Source organism: Acomys minous, assembly GCF_964271855.1.
Source record: "Acomys minous genome assembly, chromosome: 18".
Lineage (NCBI taxonomy): Eukaryota > Metazoa > Chordata > Mammalia > Rodentia > Muridae > Acomys > Acomys minous.
Genome location: NC_140501.1, coordinates 68,814,971 through 68,834,542, shown reverse-complemented (window position 1 = coordinate 68,834,542; position 19,572 = coordinate 68,814,971). Strand labels below are relative to the sequence as shown.

Here is a 19,572-nt window from a genome sequence, read left to right as displayed (position 1 = left end):
CAAGTCTTTGTAGAAAGAAATTTAAGAAGATACCAGAAGATGGAAAGATGTCCCATGCTCATGGATCAGTAGGATTAAAATAATAAAAATGACCATTTTGCCAAAAGCTATATACAAATTTGATGCAGTTACCATGAAAATACTAACACAATTTTTGACATACCTTGAAAGATCAATCTTCAATTCCAGATGGAAAAATAAAAACTCAGGATAGCAAAAATAATTCTGTACAAAAATAGAACTTCTGGAGGTATCACCATCCCTGATTTCAAGCTGTAATACAGAGCAATAGTATTAAAAACTGCATGGTGTTGTTATAAAAGCAGACAGATTGAACAGTGATATTGAAACACAGACCAGGAAATAAACCCTTACACCTAGGGACACCTGATTTTGACAAAGAAGTTAAAACTAAACAATGGAGAAAAGAAAGCATCTTCAACAAATGGTGCTGGTCTAACTGGATGTTCACATATAGAAAAATGCAAATAGATCCATACTTTTCATCTTGAACAAAACTCAAATCCAAGTGGATCAGAGACCTCAACATAAAACCAGATACACTAAATCTGATAGAAAACAGTGGACAATAGCCTTGAACTCATTGGTACAGGAGACAACTTTCTCAACAGAACACCAACAGGTCAGGTCTAAGATCAAAATTAATAACCCAATTAAAAATGGGGTGCGTATGTTTAAATGGACTGGTGCAAGTGTCAAACCTGGCAAAGTCAGCTATTACAAGTGTGACAATTGACAAGCCGTGGAATCATTCTGTATTTCAGATTCCAAATATGTCTGTCTGATATATTGGGTCCGAATACTGAAGATAATGTTCCACCATTATAGAGAGTTTTGGGTGACTGTTCAGGCAGGAAACTGTCTCTGTTGTTTTTTTGTTTGTTTGTTTGTTTTTGTTTTTCAATTTCGATGCTACTAACGTGCACTTCCAGTTTACCCAAGTAATTAAGTTTTATTCCTTCTCAAGGCTCTGATGAGGTTGAAGAGCAGATACTTTAGTCTTTTTTAATTAAGCTTAGTTGTTTAGGGGATAAGATGTTTTTAGGTCTAGATAGATATTTTAAGTAGATAGAGATGAGATACGATAGATATTGATTTACATTCCAAATTTTAGACTCACTGAGATAGGAAATATGTTTTATGCTAGGTTCCAAATACAATTAGCCAAAGCACAGTGAATGTAACATTTATATAATTCTTCATGGTTTTGTAGGTCTTCTTGCTGTATGTAGTTAATTTTATTTAAGTGTAATAATATAAATGTATATGCCAAAAAAAGGATTGTGATGGATTCACCTTTAACATGCCTCTGAAAATTGATTGCTGCTGTTTTGTTAAATGCATGTATAATTAAACTGCTTTCAAAAACAAAAGAAAACAAAGCAGGTGTCGGCAAACATGTGGTAATAGTAGAAATGAAAACTTGTGAAATCACTATGGGAATCATTACCAAATTTTCTCAAAAATTAAAAAATAAAAGTGCATTATAACTCATGTATTAAATTTCTGGACATATACTTTTATTTTTAGAGATTTTAATTACATAAATTAACCCTTTTATCTTCTCCATCTACAAACCTCCATATATTTCTTTTTGATCTCTTTCAAATTCATGAAATTCATTTTTCCATTAATCTGTTGCTAAATGCAAATATTTTATATATACAAATATGTATGCATATTTAGGAATTTACACACATTATTGATGTATTCTTCCCTGGAAAAGACCATTTCTGCAATTCTTAGTATGCCTTAGTTACCTATAGTTTTTTGTATAAGGTAGAGGTCTCTTGGATGCTTCCCAATCTACATTACCAGGTCTCTTGATATTTATCCAGGCATGCTGGCAAGATTGTATGGATGTAGCTCTGACATGACAAAGAGGCAAAATCTATAGCAAGCTCCTTGACATTATGGCTCTTAAAAACTTTCCACTCCATCTTCAGCAATGGTCCTTGAGCATTAGACATAAGAATTATTTTGAGGATGTATCCCTTGGGATTAGGCTGCACAGTTTTGATATTTGATTGGTTGTGGTTTTCTGCAATGTTCTTTGTCCATTGCAAAGAAAAGTTTCCTTGAGGTATGGGAAATACACTTATCTGTGGGTTATGACAAATATTTAGAATATAGTTAGGGTTTGTTCTGGTATAGTAAAGTAATGGCTGTTGGTTCTTCTCCAAGTTCTGTATGACTTTACAAGTCCTGGCATGCCAAACTTCATTCCCCCTTTGTGAGTGGCATTAAGTTCAATTAGAGAGCTGTTGTTGCACCAAATTATGCACCAAAATATGCATGCTATTACTGTACCCTTACATTATTATTATGCATGAAGATCCTTGTGATTCACAGGCATAACAGCTAGTTAAAACTATTTTGGAAGTTAGTTACTTCCAAAGTTAAGGTTACTTCCTTCCTTTGGAAGCTTGTGTGGTAACTTCTAATACTGTGAAAGCTAGGCTTCAGTGAGAAGGCAAGTCAGGTCAGTTCTAGCTGGATCCTCTGGGTTTTGCACCTGAAATACATGATGTCTTCAGCAATAGAGATTTACGTTCAACTTCTGGGTGACAACCAAAGTGAACAGCAATAGTAATTTTTCCAAGTCTCTGTTACTTCATTCAATATGATCTTCTCTAGTTCCATCCATTTAACTAAAATGTTTATGATTTCCTATTTCCTTACACCCAAATAGCATTTCATAGTGTACAGCACCATATTTTTATCATCAATTTGATCATTGAATACCATTTATGTTATTTCTATTTCTTCAGTTTTGTGAATAGAACAGCAGTGAACTTTGATGCACAAATATCTATGGAATAAAATGTTGAGTCCTTTGGGCATATACCATGACACACATAGCCTGTCCCATAAACCATGGGCCCCTCTATTGCCAAATCCACCTATATTCCCAACCGTATCGACCCACACAGTCCCGGCTTACACCAGGAGGTACAACCTTTACACATGTCCGGTCCTTTCTGTCCACCTGACTTCATTCCATATAAGCAATTGTCATGTTGCCATGGGAGTATCCAACAGATTGCTGAGACAAGGTCATGGATGACCTGAATGAGCCATGGTACTGCATGAGCCTGGGCTAGAGCTACCAGATTGGGAGGATAAATAGAAGAAAGGTTCAGACAAAGTCAATGGGTAGAGTCTGAAGAAGAAAGTTTGGGAGCTGGGTAGGTGGAGATGTTGAGTGTGGCATCTCAAAGACTTTTAAAACACCTTATTTTTGTTAGTTCTTTGAAATTTTTATTCAAAACGTTTTCGGCATATCGGCCTAACCAGCTTTGTATAGATCTACTTATCCAGGTTTTTTTTTTCATTTAAAACACACGGAGAGGGAGATAAAAGGAGAGAAACCAGGTGGGAGGGTAGATGGGAAGGAACTAGGAAGAGTCAGGGGAGAGGAGACAGTCATCAGGGTACATTGTATAAGAAAAATCTATTTTAAGGAAACGGGGGAAAGTATAAAAAATTTCAATATAGTCAGAGATCATCTGTTTTAATAAAGTAGATGCTTATAGAGTCTCCTCCAAAAATGAATTAAGTGCAAGAAGAAATCAGTTTTTACTTTTACCTCTAGAAGTTTAGGTATAAAAGAAAAATTGATTTTTATAACTGTTGTTATTAAAGTGAACAAAGTACATTCTTATTAAATAGAAAATAGAGTTATTACACATATCATTCAATTTTGAGAACATTAATATTTGTGAATAAAGATTATCATATCATTTGAAAATAGAAAATACACACACAAGTACATAGTATAGTTGGTGCTACTCATATACTCTTGACTGTGTGGGTTTCCACTGAAATGTGGTCAGCCCATAAAGTGTTGCACCTTTGTAGATGACTGATTCTTCCTCTCCCAGTTACTATCAATTCTTTTCTTTTTTGAGAGGAGGGTGCATTTATAGACAGGTTCCCCCACCTCTCTGTCTCTCTGTCTGTAGCCTTGGTTGTCCTGGACTCACTTTTTAGTCCAGGCTGGCATCAAAACCACAGAGACCCACCGTGCCCAGTTTACTATCAATTTTTAATTCCTCCATATCTACAATTATTTAAAACCACATTCCAAGCCAGGCACAGTGGCCCACATTTATAATCTCAGCACTCAAGGAGAAAGAGGCAGGTGCATCTCTGTAAGTTCAAGGACAGCCTGGACTGCAGAGCAAGTCCAGGACAGCCAAGGCTACACAAAGAAACTCTGTCTCAAAAAAAAAAACACACAGAAAAAATAAAAATAAAGAAAGACATTTCAAAACTAAATTTCATACATACATACATACATACATACATACATACATGCATACATACCTACATACATTCATACAAAAGTGATTTTTGCACATAAATAAGAAACTAAAAATATAACTTGTTCGGTTGCAAGTAATATAAGAACATGTAAAAAATTATAAGGATGGAAGAAATTTAGAGCTCTCTAATCCATTTTTTTATTCTCCAAATCTAACTACAGGAGTACTAATTCCTTTAATTAGTACCTATTAGTCTTTGAAAATCCTAACTGTAGTTTCAAAGATAAAAATATTAAACAACAAAGAAAATCATTATTAGTTTTATTCTATGCACACAAGAAAGACTGATGCTCATGGTAGTCTATTTGTCATTTATGTACTAAAATATTTGGAAATTAAATATAAAAATGACTTAAACCAACATTAATAAATCCTATGATTATTTCTGAAGCCTTGGAAAGAAACTTTCTGTGTGGTCCAAACCACCAAATTGATACATGTTTAGCATTAGCGTTTTTACTAATTGTTAAATTCTCCCTAAGAAATTGTATTTGGTCCAGATGTAGAGTTGTAAAGCTATTTATTTCAAGACTTAAAAGCTGATGTACAAATTGCAATCTAGATTCTCCATGATTTCCTATCACTTATGATTTAAAATGCAAACGAATCTAACTTATTAAAGAGCACAGTACAAGAAAAACTGAAATATAAGCTTTTGATTGTATAACATCCCATATACTAAGGTGTGATTACAGGAAAATTATTTGGTTTAGGGTTAATTGACATTCTGGGAGCATTTCCCTTATCATAAACTTATGACAAACCAGTAGATTGGCTAACCACTAAATTTTAGAAAATTAAACCTTAGAGTCTTAAATATATTGTATGTTCAAAAATGTAAAAACTTCTCTAAAAAAACTAATAAGATAAAAATTTCTAAATTTATTCCCTACAAAGAAGTGGGCCTTTATTAACTTTTTGTATAATATTCACAATTACCTATTGCCAAAACAATTAGTGTATATATAACACTCTGGAAATTTCCTTATTTCTTCCATTATTAATCAAATATACATTACGATTTTCTTTGGAGAAGATACTTAACTTTTGCTTAGGTAACAACTAGGAAACTCATGCTAATAGCCATAAATCTTTTCTGTTATCTTTCTTATTTACACCACTGTTTAGGTTTGAAAATATTTAAAGGTAGACATGTGATTTGAATAATTTGAGTTTTATTTCAATAAAGGGAAATCTTTGCTACTAACTGCATTTCAGAAATTTTGGGTGGTCTGAGGTAATGGGCTGCAATTTTTCCCATGACAGCTTTCATATCTCTATTTCTTAGTGTATAAATAATGGGGTTTAGGATGGGAGTGAAAACTGTATAAAATATAGCAAGAATTTTATCCACAGGATAGGTAGTAAAAGGCCACACATAGATGAAGATGCAAGGTCCAAAGAATAATACTACTACCATGATGTGAGCAGCCAGTGTAGAAAATGCCTTGGCCATGGCAGCAGAAGACTTGAACCAAACTGTGACAAGAATTAGGACATAGGAGCTCACCAAGAGAGAGAACGTGCTTAAAGAGAGAATCCCACTGTTTACCACAATCAGTATTTCAGTAATGTAGGAGTCAATACAGGCCAATTTGACCACACGAGGAAGGTCACAAAAAAAGCTGTCTACTTCATTGGGTCCACAAAATGCAAGGTTTACAGTAAATGATAACTGGCTCAATGTATGGACCAAGCCCACAGCCCAGGAGATTACCACGAAGACAACACATGTATTTTGGTTCATGATGATCGTATAATGTAGAGGCTTACATATGGCCACGTATCTGTCATAGGCCATGGAGACCAGGATCACCATCTCCCCTCCTGTAAAGAGGTGAATGAAAAAAATTTGGGCTATGCAACCATTGAAGGATATAATCTTGTGATCACTCAGAAAGTCTGCAATCATTTTAGGTGTAGCAAAGGAAGCCTGACAAATGTCAAAAAAAGAAAGGTTGCCCAGGAGGAAATACATGGGGGAGTGTAGGCTGCTGTCAGAAGTCACCGCTATGATGATGAGAAGGTTTCCTAATATGATGACAATGTACAATGCAGAGAAGAAAACAAAGAAGAAAAACTGAAGTTCCCGAGAACTGGACAGCCCAAGCAAAACAAACTCAGACACCACTGAATAATTGGTCCTATCCATGAATTCAGGCTACAGACTTGCACCAAAACAACCTAAAAGAAGAGGAAATAAAGAGAGATTAGAACTCTAAAAACAATATTTTAATGCAAAGGACTGTGAGACCTCTAGCATAAATCATACATACTAAATACCAAATTTAAATATCAAACATTTAAAGAACCATGCCAACAAATCTAAACAGAAGGAGCTTATAAGAGTGTCTAAATAATGCTTAAAATTTTTATCAGGAAAGGAGAGATGAGCATAACATCAGACACATAATAGAGGCACTAGTGGCAATTAATAGCTATGAGGAAAGGATGAGGTCAGCTTTCCTTAACTTTGTAGCCTCCAATAAGCGCATCATGCTCCAATGGAAGGACACATATTCAGGAATATGTGAATGGTGTGAATTGGATTTGATGGGTTGAAGAGAAAAGAGCACAAAGTAGAGCTGCGTAGGGAAGGAGAGTAGATCTGGAAGGACTTGGGGGAGGAAGTGAATATGATAAAAAAAAAAGTACATTGTTCAAAAAACTTAATGAACTAATAAAAACTTTCATCAACATCAGTAGAAACTTTTATATTCTGAGCAGGCTTATCAGTTACATACAAGTAAACAGTTCATTCACATGCCGACCCATGATAACAAGACCAGAGAACTACAAGACTGAAAGACCAGAAGTTGGGAGGAATGGTTCACAACCCAAAGACATTTTCTAGAATGAGAAAAAAACATGTATCTATGGTCAGTTTCTACCACTAATTTTACTGAAGTCTTGAGTGTACCTTTGATTTAACTCTCTAAAGGGTATAGGGAACTTTATAGTAATTTCGTTATGTAAAGCAATGCTGGTTAATTTAAGCTAATACTTTTCTTTTATTAACTCTTTATATTAAAAAATGTGTACCTACTTTACAGAAAGTAGCATAGTTTAAGTACGATAATGCATGGCATTCTATTATAGGAATGATTGCATTACAATGGTCTTCTTAGTACATTAAAAATTCTATAACAGGAGATATAAGAAAAATGTCCAACTATTGTGCCAAGAGTTTTATACATTTTAGATGATTCTTAATAAGAAGACATGCTTAATAACAATTTTCTTGACCTATACCTTTAACATATTTGTCAATTACTAACTTCAAATGATTCATAAATGACATTATTACTTAGTTTATCCAAATGTGTTTTTACTCTATTATCTGTGAATACTTCCCACATTTCCATTTCATTTACCTATAAAATTTATCTTTGCTCACTAACTAGTGGTTTCTGTAAGCGTTAGTTTTGGTGTGTGCAAGCATGTGTGTGTGTGTGTGTGTGTGTGTGTGTGTGTGTGTGTGTGTGTGTGTGTGTATTTCTCACTGCCCTATAACTCACCAAGTAGGCTATAGTGGTTGACCATGAAGCCTCAGAGATCGGTCTTGTTCTGCCTCCCTATCAGCGGAATTAAAGTGTGAAACACCATACTGACTTTTTTTTCTTTTTTTCTTTTTTTAATTTTGATTCTTAAGATCGAACTAAGGACTTTGTGCTTGCTCCTCTATGAATCATTCAATCTATGTCTTTGCAAGCACCAAAAGGATAGCTAAACTATTTCAGAATTGTTTTTCATAGAGAATGTACAAACTTCCCGTATTCCTAAAAAAAAAAAAAATACCTTGACTACAATCAGAATAATCTTTCAACCCACTCAGAGTTCCCTTACTTGTCTCATAGGGTTGGCACTACAAACATTTGGGATCGAGTGATTCTCTGTTACAGACAACGATGCTGAGACAGAGCAGAATTCTGAAGCATCCTTGACATTATGCAGAAATGTCAGTCACACTTATTCTCCAGTTGTCACAACCAAAAATGTCTTCATACGTTGCAAATATCCACTTGGACAAGAAAAGGATCTAAGACAAAAATAAAAGAGTTAACCCATCTTCAGCTTATAGTTCTAGTTTTATATCTACCAGCAAACTACTCAGTCTGACTGATAAGAACTAGAAGTAAAAATTATTTAAAATTATAAAAATTTAAAGTAATTCTTCCTTAAATGTTTCAAATATGTTTCACTGAGTTTTTTTTTCGTAATACTCCCACCCCTTTTTTAAAGTAACTTACTTGGGTGCATGTATGCTTCCTATCCAATTAATTTTTAAGTTTCTTGGATTTTTGACATCCAGCTATGCCTTAGTGAGAGAAGTGACTTCATCATGTACCATCAAAGACCTAGTGATTACAACTGTGTGAGAACTGGCAGTGAAACTTTGCCTGACTTCCTTTCAGGATGTTTCCCATCAGCTTCCTGCATTCGGGGAAGCATCCTATAGTAGATGGCCACTGAGTTTCCAAGCCCCTCGGCTCTCCTCCAGGAGCTCTTCTCTGTATATTTCTTGCATTTTCATTTTTGCCCTGCTTGTGCTATTATTTTTTTCCCTTTGGTTCTTTTTCATCTCTTCTCTTACATTGGCATTTGTTTCTGTGCCATCAAATTTCATTGCATCCTCTACCTTTGCAACATATCCCAGTATTTCAAACATGGTCCTGAACATTTTGTGTATGTAAATGTTAAATAGGCACCTAAGATTTGAATTCACTACTTCTCTTGTCAATTCACCCTCTCCCAAAAAGTATTAATAATCATTTAAACTCAATAATAAACCTTCTCTTCCTAATAGTATTCCATCATGACTTAAATTGTAAAAGAAAAAGAAAAAAACCCGATTTCCTTAGAATGACAGTTATGAACATATGTATAGCTTGACCAGACTATTTATCATTAATTAAGCTTCACAAAGTTTTATTCATTTTTTTATATATCAGTTCCTCTAATATAATTTCCAGAAGCAAAGTGACAGTATCTTTTTCTTGATATGACTACAGGATATTTCTTGCCACACATTTTGTATTTACTCAAAGGTAAAAGAGTTTACTGTTCATGTAATTTTCCATAAAGTTAAGAGTTTCCTCAATTTTGTATTTGTATATGCTGCCTTCAGGACTAGATATAGAGATATACTTGATTTAAAGTTTTCATAAATTAATTTTAGTATCAAATAGAATATATTCACTTCATCTTTTCTATCTTCTAATATTCAATTTTTTATACTCTCATTTTCTATGCACAAAATATTATATAGTATATGTTCTGGAAATTCAAGCAAGCAATTCATGCTCTGCACAAGCTTTACTCTTATATGCATCAGGAGTAGTTTATTATTTGAGGATAAAAGTCACAGAGAAATGACTGACATGTGACAATAACCAACTAAAAATGGTAAGAGAATAAGATAATTACAATGAATTATAAAGTAGAGGAAACGGTTTGTTGTAACAGAAGCAAACCATATTTTGGTAACAAAGTTTTTAATGTGTGATAAAATAATTAAATACAATTTTAAAAATAAAATTCACTCCACTTCTACAGAGCAAAACATAATTTTATCTAATTAATGCACAAAGTCAAACAAATTGTTCATGCAAAACTACTATAACTACAAAAGTGCCTATTACCAAACTTGGTGTTTACCATTCCAACATTCTAATGATTCTCTCTCTCTCTCTCTCTCTCTCTCTCTCTCTCTCTCTCTCTCTCCCTCCCTCCCTCCCTCCCTTTCTCCTCTCTCCTTCTCCTTTCCCCTTTCTCTTCTCACTTTTGACTCAAATGCTTGCTTACTTTGTTTACTGAGGTGACAGAAACAGTTTCAAAAGGCACTCATAGTTTTTCCTACTTTCTCCACCAACTTTACATAAGGTCTCACAGATCATCCAAAGAATGCTGAAATGCAGACATGAACATCTTCACACTAGCTTACTCCTTTCTGATTATATTTTCCTCTTTTTAAAATCCTCTTAAGGTACATTTTAATAATACACTATGTAATTGGACACACCCTAAGCATATTTTTGTCAAGAATATCTTACCTGTTGTAACACACATCAGAGAGGCAAAGTGTATTCTTCATTTTTTTAAAATATGTGAGTTTAATTTCTTTCAATTAATGATATTTATAGGCACCCATTTCTTTTATAAAAGTGGAAAAGTGCATAAGTTTAGTTAAGTGACCACTTGAGGCTTTTGAGACTGGATAGCCAAGGCTTATCTTCCAATGGGGGTTATTACTACATTTCCACAACACATTCTCATTGCAACAAAGTAAATTACATCCTTCATTGCAGGCAATTAAATGAGCACTGGAGCATAAGACAAAAGTGGATGTTCTTTTAGCTATGGGGCAAATGTATGGAGTAAAGTGACTTTTGTGAACTCTATGCAATTGGAATTATTACTCAAGGTGAACTATGTAGAAAAATGCATTCTTTATTCTAAATGAAAATAACATTTCCTTGAAGATAGAAAAATATATTGTGTTCTTGATACTTCTTCAGCATGTGGAGACATAAAAGAAAGATTAAGTGATTAGAAAAAAGAGAACATTGTCTTTTATTTTAAATTCTAGCAGTAAGAATTGCCAATTGAGAAAATTACTTTAGCTCTCAATTTTTGTATGAGATTATTTTTCCTGTTTTAAAGTGCTGGAAATTAAAATGAATATAAAATGAAAATTTATATGCAATGTTAATTCAGTTATTTTTATTTTATTTTATTCTATTCTTATTATATAAAATGATTTAAACAAATAGATTGCATAATGTCTCCATAAAATTTTATATCCTTTTGTAATGTTAGTTTTTATTTTTAGACATTTTTTTACTTAAAATAGTCTTTTCATACAATATATTCTGATTATTGTTTTCTTTTTTTCAAATTACATGGGATATTTATTATAGAGAGCTACTCATGAGCTCCATTCAGAGAATCTAACTCAGTAAGTAATGAAGTAGGCCAGAGTAAGAGTCCATGGACAGGTTTAGGAGAGTTAGGGTGTGTGTGTGTGTGTGTGTGTGTGTGTGTGTGTGTGTGTGTGTGTGTGTGTATGTTCACATGCATATGTGCTTTGCCTTTTAAACAAATCTGTCAGTTGGCATTGTTTTGACATTTGGAAATTACTAACCTAGACAACCAAAATTGGTCCTTTTGTCTCAAGATCTATTTTTTTTAATCCATCTTCTTTCAAGTCTTCAGCATTTTACTAGAATGTCCTTAAAAGACCTGAAAGAAAAAAATAAGAAAAAAAAAGACCTGATAGATAGGTCCTAGACTCTAGGGGAAACCTTACTGTTATCTTGCTAAATGAACATGGCAATAAAACAACTGCTAATGATACATTGTTACATCCTTAGATCTGACGATCACTCCACACTTCCCAGAGAAGCTTCATCTTATATCAGATGGTAATTAGTACAGAGACAATGTACAGAGCATGGGAGGCTAACCTTGGTTGTCAACTTGACCACATTTGGAAACAACTGAAACTCAAATAGCTGTGTGCACTGAGAGACGTTTTTCTTGGTTGGACTATCCAAGGTCAAAGTCTCACCCTAATTCTGGTCTCATATAATCTGGTAGCAGCCCATATACAAGGACATGGGATAAGGAAGTGTGTGCTTTCTTCCTGCTTGCCCTCGCTCTCACTGACAATTTGATGCATCCTGACCTATTCCTTCCCTGGTGTTAGAACCTACTTGAGATTCCAACATGGGATGAAAATTGATAGCCCCCTAGGACCTCCCTGGGACTCCAGCATCAGATTGGGAATGCTGAGACATCTAGTCTTGTGAACTAAACAACTCTTAGATCATTAGCCTTCCTTTAGGAGAGGAACATAGGCCAACAGCAATTGTTGTCCTTTTCAGACCAGAGTCTGTAAACCACTCAGATAAATCCCGCATGTATGTATGTATGTATGTATGTATGTATGTATGTATGTCCCATTATATGTCATATATATATATATATATGCTGTACATAACAGTATGTAATTATATAGGATACATATAACAGTTCTCTTCCTTAGAGAACTCTAATAGAATGTGAGAGACCATGGACTCCTCATCCCTAAGTGGGATGCCTCCATCACAATCCTCCCATCAAGGCTCAGGGACCAGAGGTGGCAGCAGAAAGAGCCAGAGATGGTAAGCTGGTGGCACTCAAAGGAAGGATAGCAGGTTACCAAGAAGAGACTTGATACCCTATGAGCATATACAGGGGGAGGTAATCCCCCTCAGGAACAGTCATAGGGGAGGGGAATAAGGGGAAAATGGGAAGGAGGGAAGAATGGGAAGATACAAGGGATGGGATAACCATTGAGATGTAACAAGAATAAATTAATAAAAATAAAAATAAAAAATTAAATTAAATTAAAAAAAGAAATAAAAAAACAAATCAAACTACAATCCCTGTAGAAAACCCATAGAGTATCATTTGTGTTGGCCAACTCTTCCTGAGCAGGGGGCCTGGCCTGGAGTGTGGTTGATGTGCCCAGTGTCACTCCATTGAAAACAATTGAGTTATTTTCTCTCCCACCAGCTATCAATTTCAAATAACTTCCTGGCTAGAGATGAGGCTTTGTGCCTACTTCTGCTCTGTGCCAGGATTCTGTCTGCTCTGAACTTGTGTAGGCTACGTGCATGCTGTCATGGTTTCTGTGAGTTACTATGTGCATCAACCCCATTGTGTCTGAAAACCCTGATTATGTGAAATTGCTTACCACCTCTGATTATTGTTTTCATTCCCCCAACTCTTCCTATATCCTCTCCTTGTGCCTACCAAGTCCAAACTCTTATTTTCCTTTCTCATCAGGATATAAATGGGAATATAAATAATAATAATTAATTAATTATAAAATAAAAATTTTTAATCAAAATAGGAAAAAAATAAAATTACCCCTTAGCAACACTATATGAGTTGATGATAGATCAGTGTCTTGCTTGGCCATCATCAGAGAAGCTTCTTTCTGCAACAGACATGAACAAATACAGAGAGCTACAACTGGACAAACGTGAACAGAGTGAAAGACATTGGAATATCGTTATAAATGGGATGTCCCCATCAAGTCCCTCCCCTCGGGGCTCAGAGCACTATGGGAAAGAAAAATGATAAGATAAAAATAAGCAAGCAAAAACAAAAGCACAAGAAACACATGCAGATGTTGAGACACACACACTTGTACACACAGAAAACTCATTAAAATACAAAGTCAGAAGTCATAGATTAAAAAGCAAAAATACAGCGCCTGGAGAGATGGCTTAGAGATTAAGAGCACTGACTGCTCTTCCAAAGGTCCTGAGTTCAACATGGTGGCTCACAACCGTCTATAATGTGATCTAATGTGCACTGTATACATAATAAATAAATGTCTTTTTTAAAAAAAAAAAAAGCAAAAATACACAAAGCACTATGTAACACAAACAAAGAATCAAAAACCTTTAATACGACCATTGAGCTCATTCTGTGTTGGCCATCGACTGCTGGACAGAGGATCTGCTTTTAAGTATGGTTTGTATACCAAGTAATCCTTTGAAGAAAACTAATTTTTCCACTGAGAGTGTTTATCAGTTGAAGATAACTTCTGGGCTAGGAATGGAGGCTCTTTCCACTTTCTCTTTCAACACAGAACCCCATCTGGTTCCGATCTGTATAGGGCCCTGTGCATACTGATATCATCTCTACGAAATCGTGTGTGCATCAGTCTTCTTGTTTCAAGAAGGCCTTGTGTAATTGGTGTGGTCCATCCCCACTGGCTCTTATAATTTTATTACTTCTTCTTCCCCATAGTGCCCTGAGCCCCGAGGGAAGGGATTGGATGGAGACATCCCATTTAGAACAATATCCCAAGGTCTTTCACTCTGTTCACATTGTCCAGCTGCAGATCTCTGTATTTGTTCATGTCTATTGCAAGAAGAAACTTCTCTGATGATGGCCAAGCAATTCACTGATCTATCATCAACTCATACAGTGCTGCTAAGGGGTCATTTTATTGTTACATTTTGTTATCAGAAAAGTATTTGGTTTTCCCCTAGGTCCATGGCCTATTTAGTCTCAGGTTCTCTGCCACCTGGACAGTGTCAGGCATTGGTTACATCTCATGAAGTGGGTCTTGATTCCAGTCAGATAGAAGATAGTCACTCCCAAAAGTTTTGTGCCTCTATTTCACCACTGTATTTTTCGGGCAGGTAACCAATGTAGGTCACACGTTTTTGTAGCTTTGTTGGTGGTTACCTCTCTCTTCTGATACTGTGTACAATACCTTCTAGTGCCATGAATACCGGAGAAACCGGTACTAGGTAGGCACCAGCTCAACTTCTCTGTGTTCAGTTGAGATATGTAGGTTTTGTCTTAGCAATAGAACATTACTATCAGTTTGTGGAGGACAAGCGATAGCCTTCACAATGACCTGGATGGCATAGGGGTTTCTATGTAACCCCCTTATGTATCAACTCAAATAAATGTAATCCGTTTCTGGCACTGGAGGTTTTTCACTGAGTGCCAAGAAATCTTTTGTTGGGGCTTTGTCTTCCCCATTATTTGGTGATTCTAAATATATATATGTGTGTGTGTGTGTGTGTGTGTGTGTGTGTGTGTGTGTGTGTGTGTGTGTGCATGTATTTTAAGACACTTCTACTATATTAGGTTTCCATATCATTCTTCAAATGGCCCAGATATCCCTCCTCAGAATTCCTCCCTTAGCCTCTCTTTCTTCCTCTCTCCATTTGAGCCTCCTAATCCAGTCCAGCAACTCATCCATCCATAACTATTCTATTTCCCCTTCCTTCAGAGACCTTTCTTTCTGTTTGGTCCCTTACAGTCTAACCTGTGTAGTGATATAGACTTTAGCCTATATACCAAAGAGTTATACTTTAAAATCCATATATAAGTGAATAAATACATGACTAGTATTTTGTGGTCAGGTTTACCTTATCCAGGATGATTCTTTTTCTAGCTCTATTCTGTAACCTACAAATTTCATTACTCATTAACAAATGAGTAATATTCTTCTGTATAACTATATTACATCTGGTATTCACAAGGTTTGTACCGTGATGCACCCCAGAACTGCTTCCAGCCTCTGGCACACTATCAGGAGCCATTGATTTGAGGAAGTTCAGTAGGCATAAGAGATATCTGGAAGAAAGCCAGTATTTTGCAAGATCTGTACTGTGATGCACCCCAAAATTGCTTCCAACCTCTGACTACCCTGTCAATTGTGCACTGCTGCATCTCTCTTAAAATCTGGCATTAGATCTGGGCATGGTGGTCCATTCCTCTATTCCCAGTACCCAGGGAGTCAGAGGCAGGTGGATCACTGTGAGTTTAAGGCCAGCTTGGTCTACAAAGCAAGTCCAGGAAAGCCAAGGTTACACAGAGAAACCCTGTCTCAAAACACCAAAATGAAAAAACATCCAGCATTGGTGTGAACTGTTACTTTCTGGGTATTGACCAGCTCTAATTGAGCAAACTTCGTATAGGATTTTGCTGAAGTTGTACTTACTGTTTTTTATTCAGCTGAATTAATCCTGATTATGTAATTCCTGATTTGATTCAAATAGTTTTAAAGGTTAAATTGTTTTAGATCTTCTAAAACAATTTAGAGAGTTCATGGCTGCAAAAATACCTTTGTAGACCTCCCTATGTCTCATTATGGATAGCCTCGTGGCAAATTTGTGGCTTCAGATAAGCCCACACTCCAGATGGCACCATGAGTCCTGATATTTCACCATAAATATACTCAAGTTTGTTTAAACTTCCCATGAATCTAAGATGGAATGTGGCTACCTGGAGATGTCTGGATTTACTCTGTTTCTTAGAATGAAAGAAAGAGAAAATTATTGTCTTGAACTGATTATGAACTAAGGATAGCTGGATAATGTATAGTTAGGTCCGTCCTAATTGATAAGTCATATATTCTTGTAGATTTTAGGCCTTGTCACTCTGAACTCACTGTGAACTTATGTAATGAATAATTAGATAAGAAAGGTTTAGATTTAAAACATGTAACCTGCTGTATTTTAGAATTCATCTGTTTTCATGATTATTTGCCCTTTTTTGGCTATGAGGTAATTCCCTTTTCTCAGAAGTATAAGAATAGAGCGGTGACCAACAATAAACAGCATTGAAACTTCAGTGGAAGTTAAGATGCCTGACTTCATCCACCTTTTTCTTGAATGTATATGTGTGTGAGTGGTTTATTTTCTATCTCTCTCTTATTTCTTATTTCCTTGTAATTTTGCAAATAAGTTAGCAGACTCAGGGCTTTCCCACCAGCCTTTTAGGATTAACATGCCTAAGTTTACATTAGCTTACTGGAAATATCCACAAAGAGGTATCTACAGATCAAAGAGCCTTCTTTTATGACCTCCATGAAGTTTCTACCTAGAAGCCACATTTATAGTCTCAGCCATAAGAAAATTGTGTTCACTTTATGTTCTCCTCCTCAGCCGCAGCACACCCAGTTCCTAGAAAAGAAACCTTGGGCTCCCTTTCTTCTTCCTTCTTTTAATCCTGATCAGTTGCCTGAGCCATCAGCTCTGGTGACCCAAGAGATAAAGCAAACTGGAAGGGCATTCACATCCAATGCCAGAGACCCTACTCTAGACCTCTTCAGAGCAGCAGCCAGGCATTAACAGGGACCTCCTCCCCCACCATATAATCACAGCCTATCAGGTCACATCCAGCTAGCCTGCTTACCCTTCCTGTGAGTGACACCAGGCCTCCCCACCAAAGGGAAGCGGTCAAAAAGGGGGCACAAGAGTTTATGTAAGAGTCAGTCCCTGCTCTCCACACATCAGGATTGTTGTAACTATTCTGTTTTTTTTTTTCAGTGTTTCCAAATTCAGGTAAAAGTTTTTTTTTTCAATTTCAATTATGTTGGAATCTTGATGGGCATTGCACTGAGTCTATAGATTGTCCTTTGCCATAGGGCCATTTTCACTATATTGATAGTACAGATCCTTGAGCAGTTTCTGATAGCTGCATCAATTTCTTTAAAGTTTCATTACACTAGTCTTTCACTTGGTTGATTAGAGGTACCCTAAGATATTTTATTCTGAGGTAGCTATTATGAAAACTGTTATTTTCCTATTTCCCTCTCAGTCCATTTGTCATTTGTATATCATTGTATTCCAATTGTTACTCCATCAATTCTGTCTTCTCATTCCCACCCTCCCTCCATCTTCTGTCCTATTCCCCTTCCCTAGAACTCTGGTAGCAATGAGGAAAGGAAAGATGACTCTTCCATCATCTGACCACAGCCTATCAGGTCTCATCAAGATGCCTTCATCCGCTTCCTCTGTGTGCCCACAGGCTACCCTACCAAGGTTCAATGATACAATTGCAGGCAGCAGAGTTCATGTTTGAGGCAGTTCTCCCCCCCCCATGATCAACACACACACACACACACACACACACACACACACACACACACACACCAGCTACATCTGAACATGGGGGTCTAGGTTCTCTGAGTGCATTGTCCTTGGTTGGTGCATCACTTTGTGCAGGTCTCCCTGCGTCCAGATCTGCCAGCCTTGATAGTCTCCCTGAGGAGCTCCTGAACCCTCCAAGTCCTTTCATTCTCCCCACCCCAAACTCTTCCAAACAACGTCCAGTGCTCAGCCCAGAGTCCTTTATTTCCAATTTCTATCTCCTTTATATCTTTTTTAAAAGATTTTATTTTATTTTGTCATGTACATTTATATTATTACACATAAATTTAAAAAACTACATGCAGCAAGAAGAACCACAAAACAATCAGGAATTATACAGTTTGTTACATTTAAGTTTCTTTGGTTAATTGTATTTGGCAACTTTACAGAAAGCATCTTTTAAGCTTAGTTGTTTAGGGGTTAAGATGTTTTTAGGTTTAGATAGATGTTTTAAGTTGATAGAGCTGAAACATTGTAGATATTGATTTTCATTCAGAATTTTAGACTCATGAGAATAGGAAAGATGTTTTCTGCAAGGTTGCCCTTGATATCATTCAGTTGTGTTATTGCTCTAGCTAAGATTTCAGGTAGATATGGAAAAAGTGGGCAAGCTTGTCTTGTTCCTGATTTTAGTAGAAATGCTTTGGGTTTTTATTCATATATTGAACTAACCTTGTATCTCTTAAATGCATCTTACTTGATGTTGTGTGATGAGGTGTTCTTGAACTAGGTTTGAAAGTATTTTATCGAAAATTTTTCCATTCTATGTTTGTAAGATAAAATGGTCTATAATTTTCTTTATTGAGTCTTTATGTGCTTTAGTATCAGAGTAACTATGGTCTTGTAAAAAAAATTAGGCAAAATTTCTTCTGTTCTTAATATTAGGACACCTTGAGGAACATCAACATTACTTCATCTTTGAAAGTTTAATAGAATTTAGCCTTTGATTCCATCTGGCCCAGGATGACTGCTTATGTTTTATTGGGGTATATGTGTCTGTTTAAATTGCTTATCCAATCTTGATTTAACTTTGGTAAATAATCTATCTCAAGACATTTATCCATTTCTTTTAGGCTTTCTAATTTGGGTACAGATTTTTAAAGCATGTCTTTATGATTTTATGAATTATTTTCTATGCCTGTTGTTATTACTTCCTTTTCATCTTGAATTTTACTAATTTATAACCTTTTTCCATCTTTTAGTATACTGATTCTCCCTCTGCCCCCCTTAAAATGCAAGTCTTTGTTTCATTAATACTTTCATTGCTTTGTTTGCTTTGATTTTATTTCATTAATTTCAGCCCTGAGTTTGATTATTTCTTGTTGTGTACTCCTTTTTGGGTATGATTTCTTCTGTTTGTTGTAGACCTTTCAAGTGTGCTTTTAAGTTGCTTATATGAAATATCTTCTTCTTTTTAATGTAGGCACTTACTGGTATGAACCTACCTTTACTGTGTCCCATTCATTTGGGTATGCTGTGTTTTCATTTTCACTCAGTTCTTAAAAGGTTATAATTTCTTCCTTGATCCCTTTATTTATTCAGTAGTGAGTCATTCAAAGAAATTTGTAAATTTTGTTGTTTCTTCTGTGATCAATAGCAAACTTTAACCTGTGGTGCTCCTGAGAAACCTGACTCCATTTTGAAGGTAGGAGCAATTTTGTTGTATTGTTAAAAACAAGCTTCTGCCAGGCATGGTGGCACATGTCTTTAAGACCGAGAACTCGTGAGGGAGAGGCATGTGGACTTCTGTGAGTTTGAGATCAGCCTGA

The 19,572-nt window shown here is 35.8% G+C and overlaps 1 protein-coding gene across 1 annotated transcript; it reads right to left on the bottom strand.

The window, feature by feature from the left end:
* Positions 1-5,529: 5,529 nt before the first annotated feature.
* LOC311589522 (olfactory receptor 4K5-like) lies at positions 5,530-6,501 on the bottom strand (the record flags this gene model as incomplete). Its single annotated transcript, XM_084768043.1, has 1 exon — positions 5,530-6,501. The coding sequence occupies one exon, from the start codon at positions 6,499-6,501 to the stop codon at positions 5,530-5,532; it is 972 nt and encodes a 323-aa protein (XP_084624169.1).
* Positions 6,502-19,572: the final 13,071 nt, after the last annotated feature.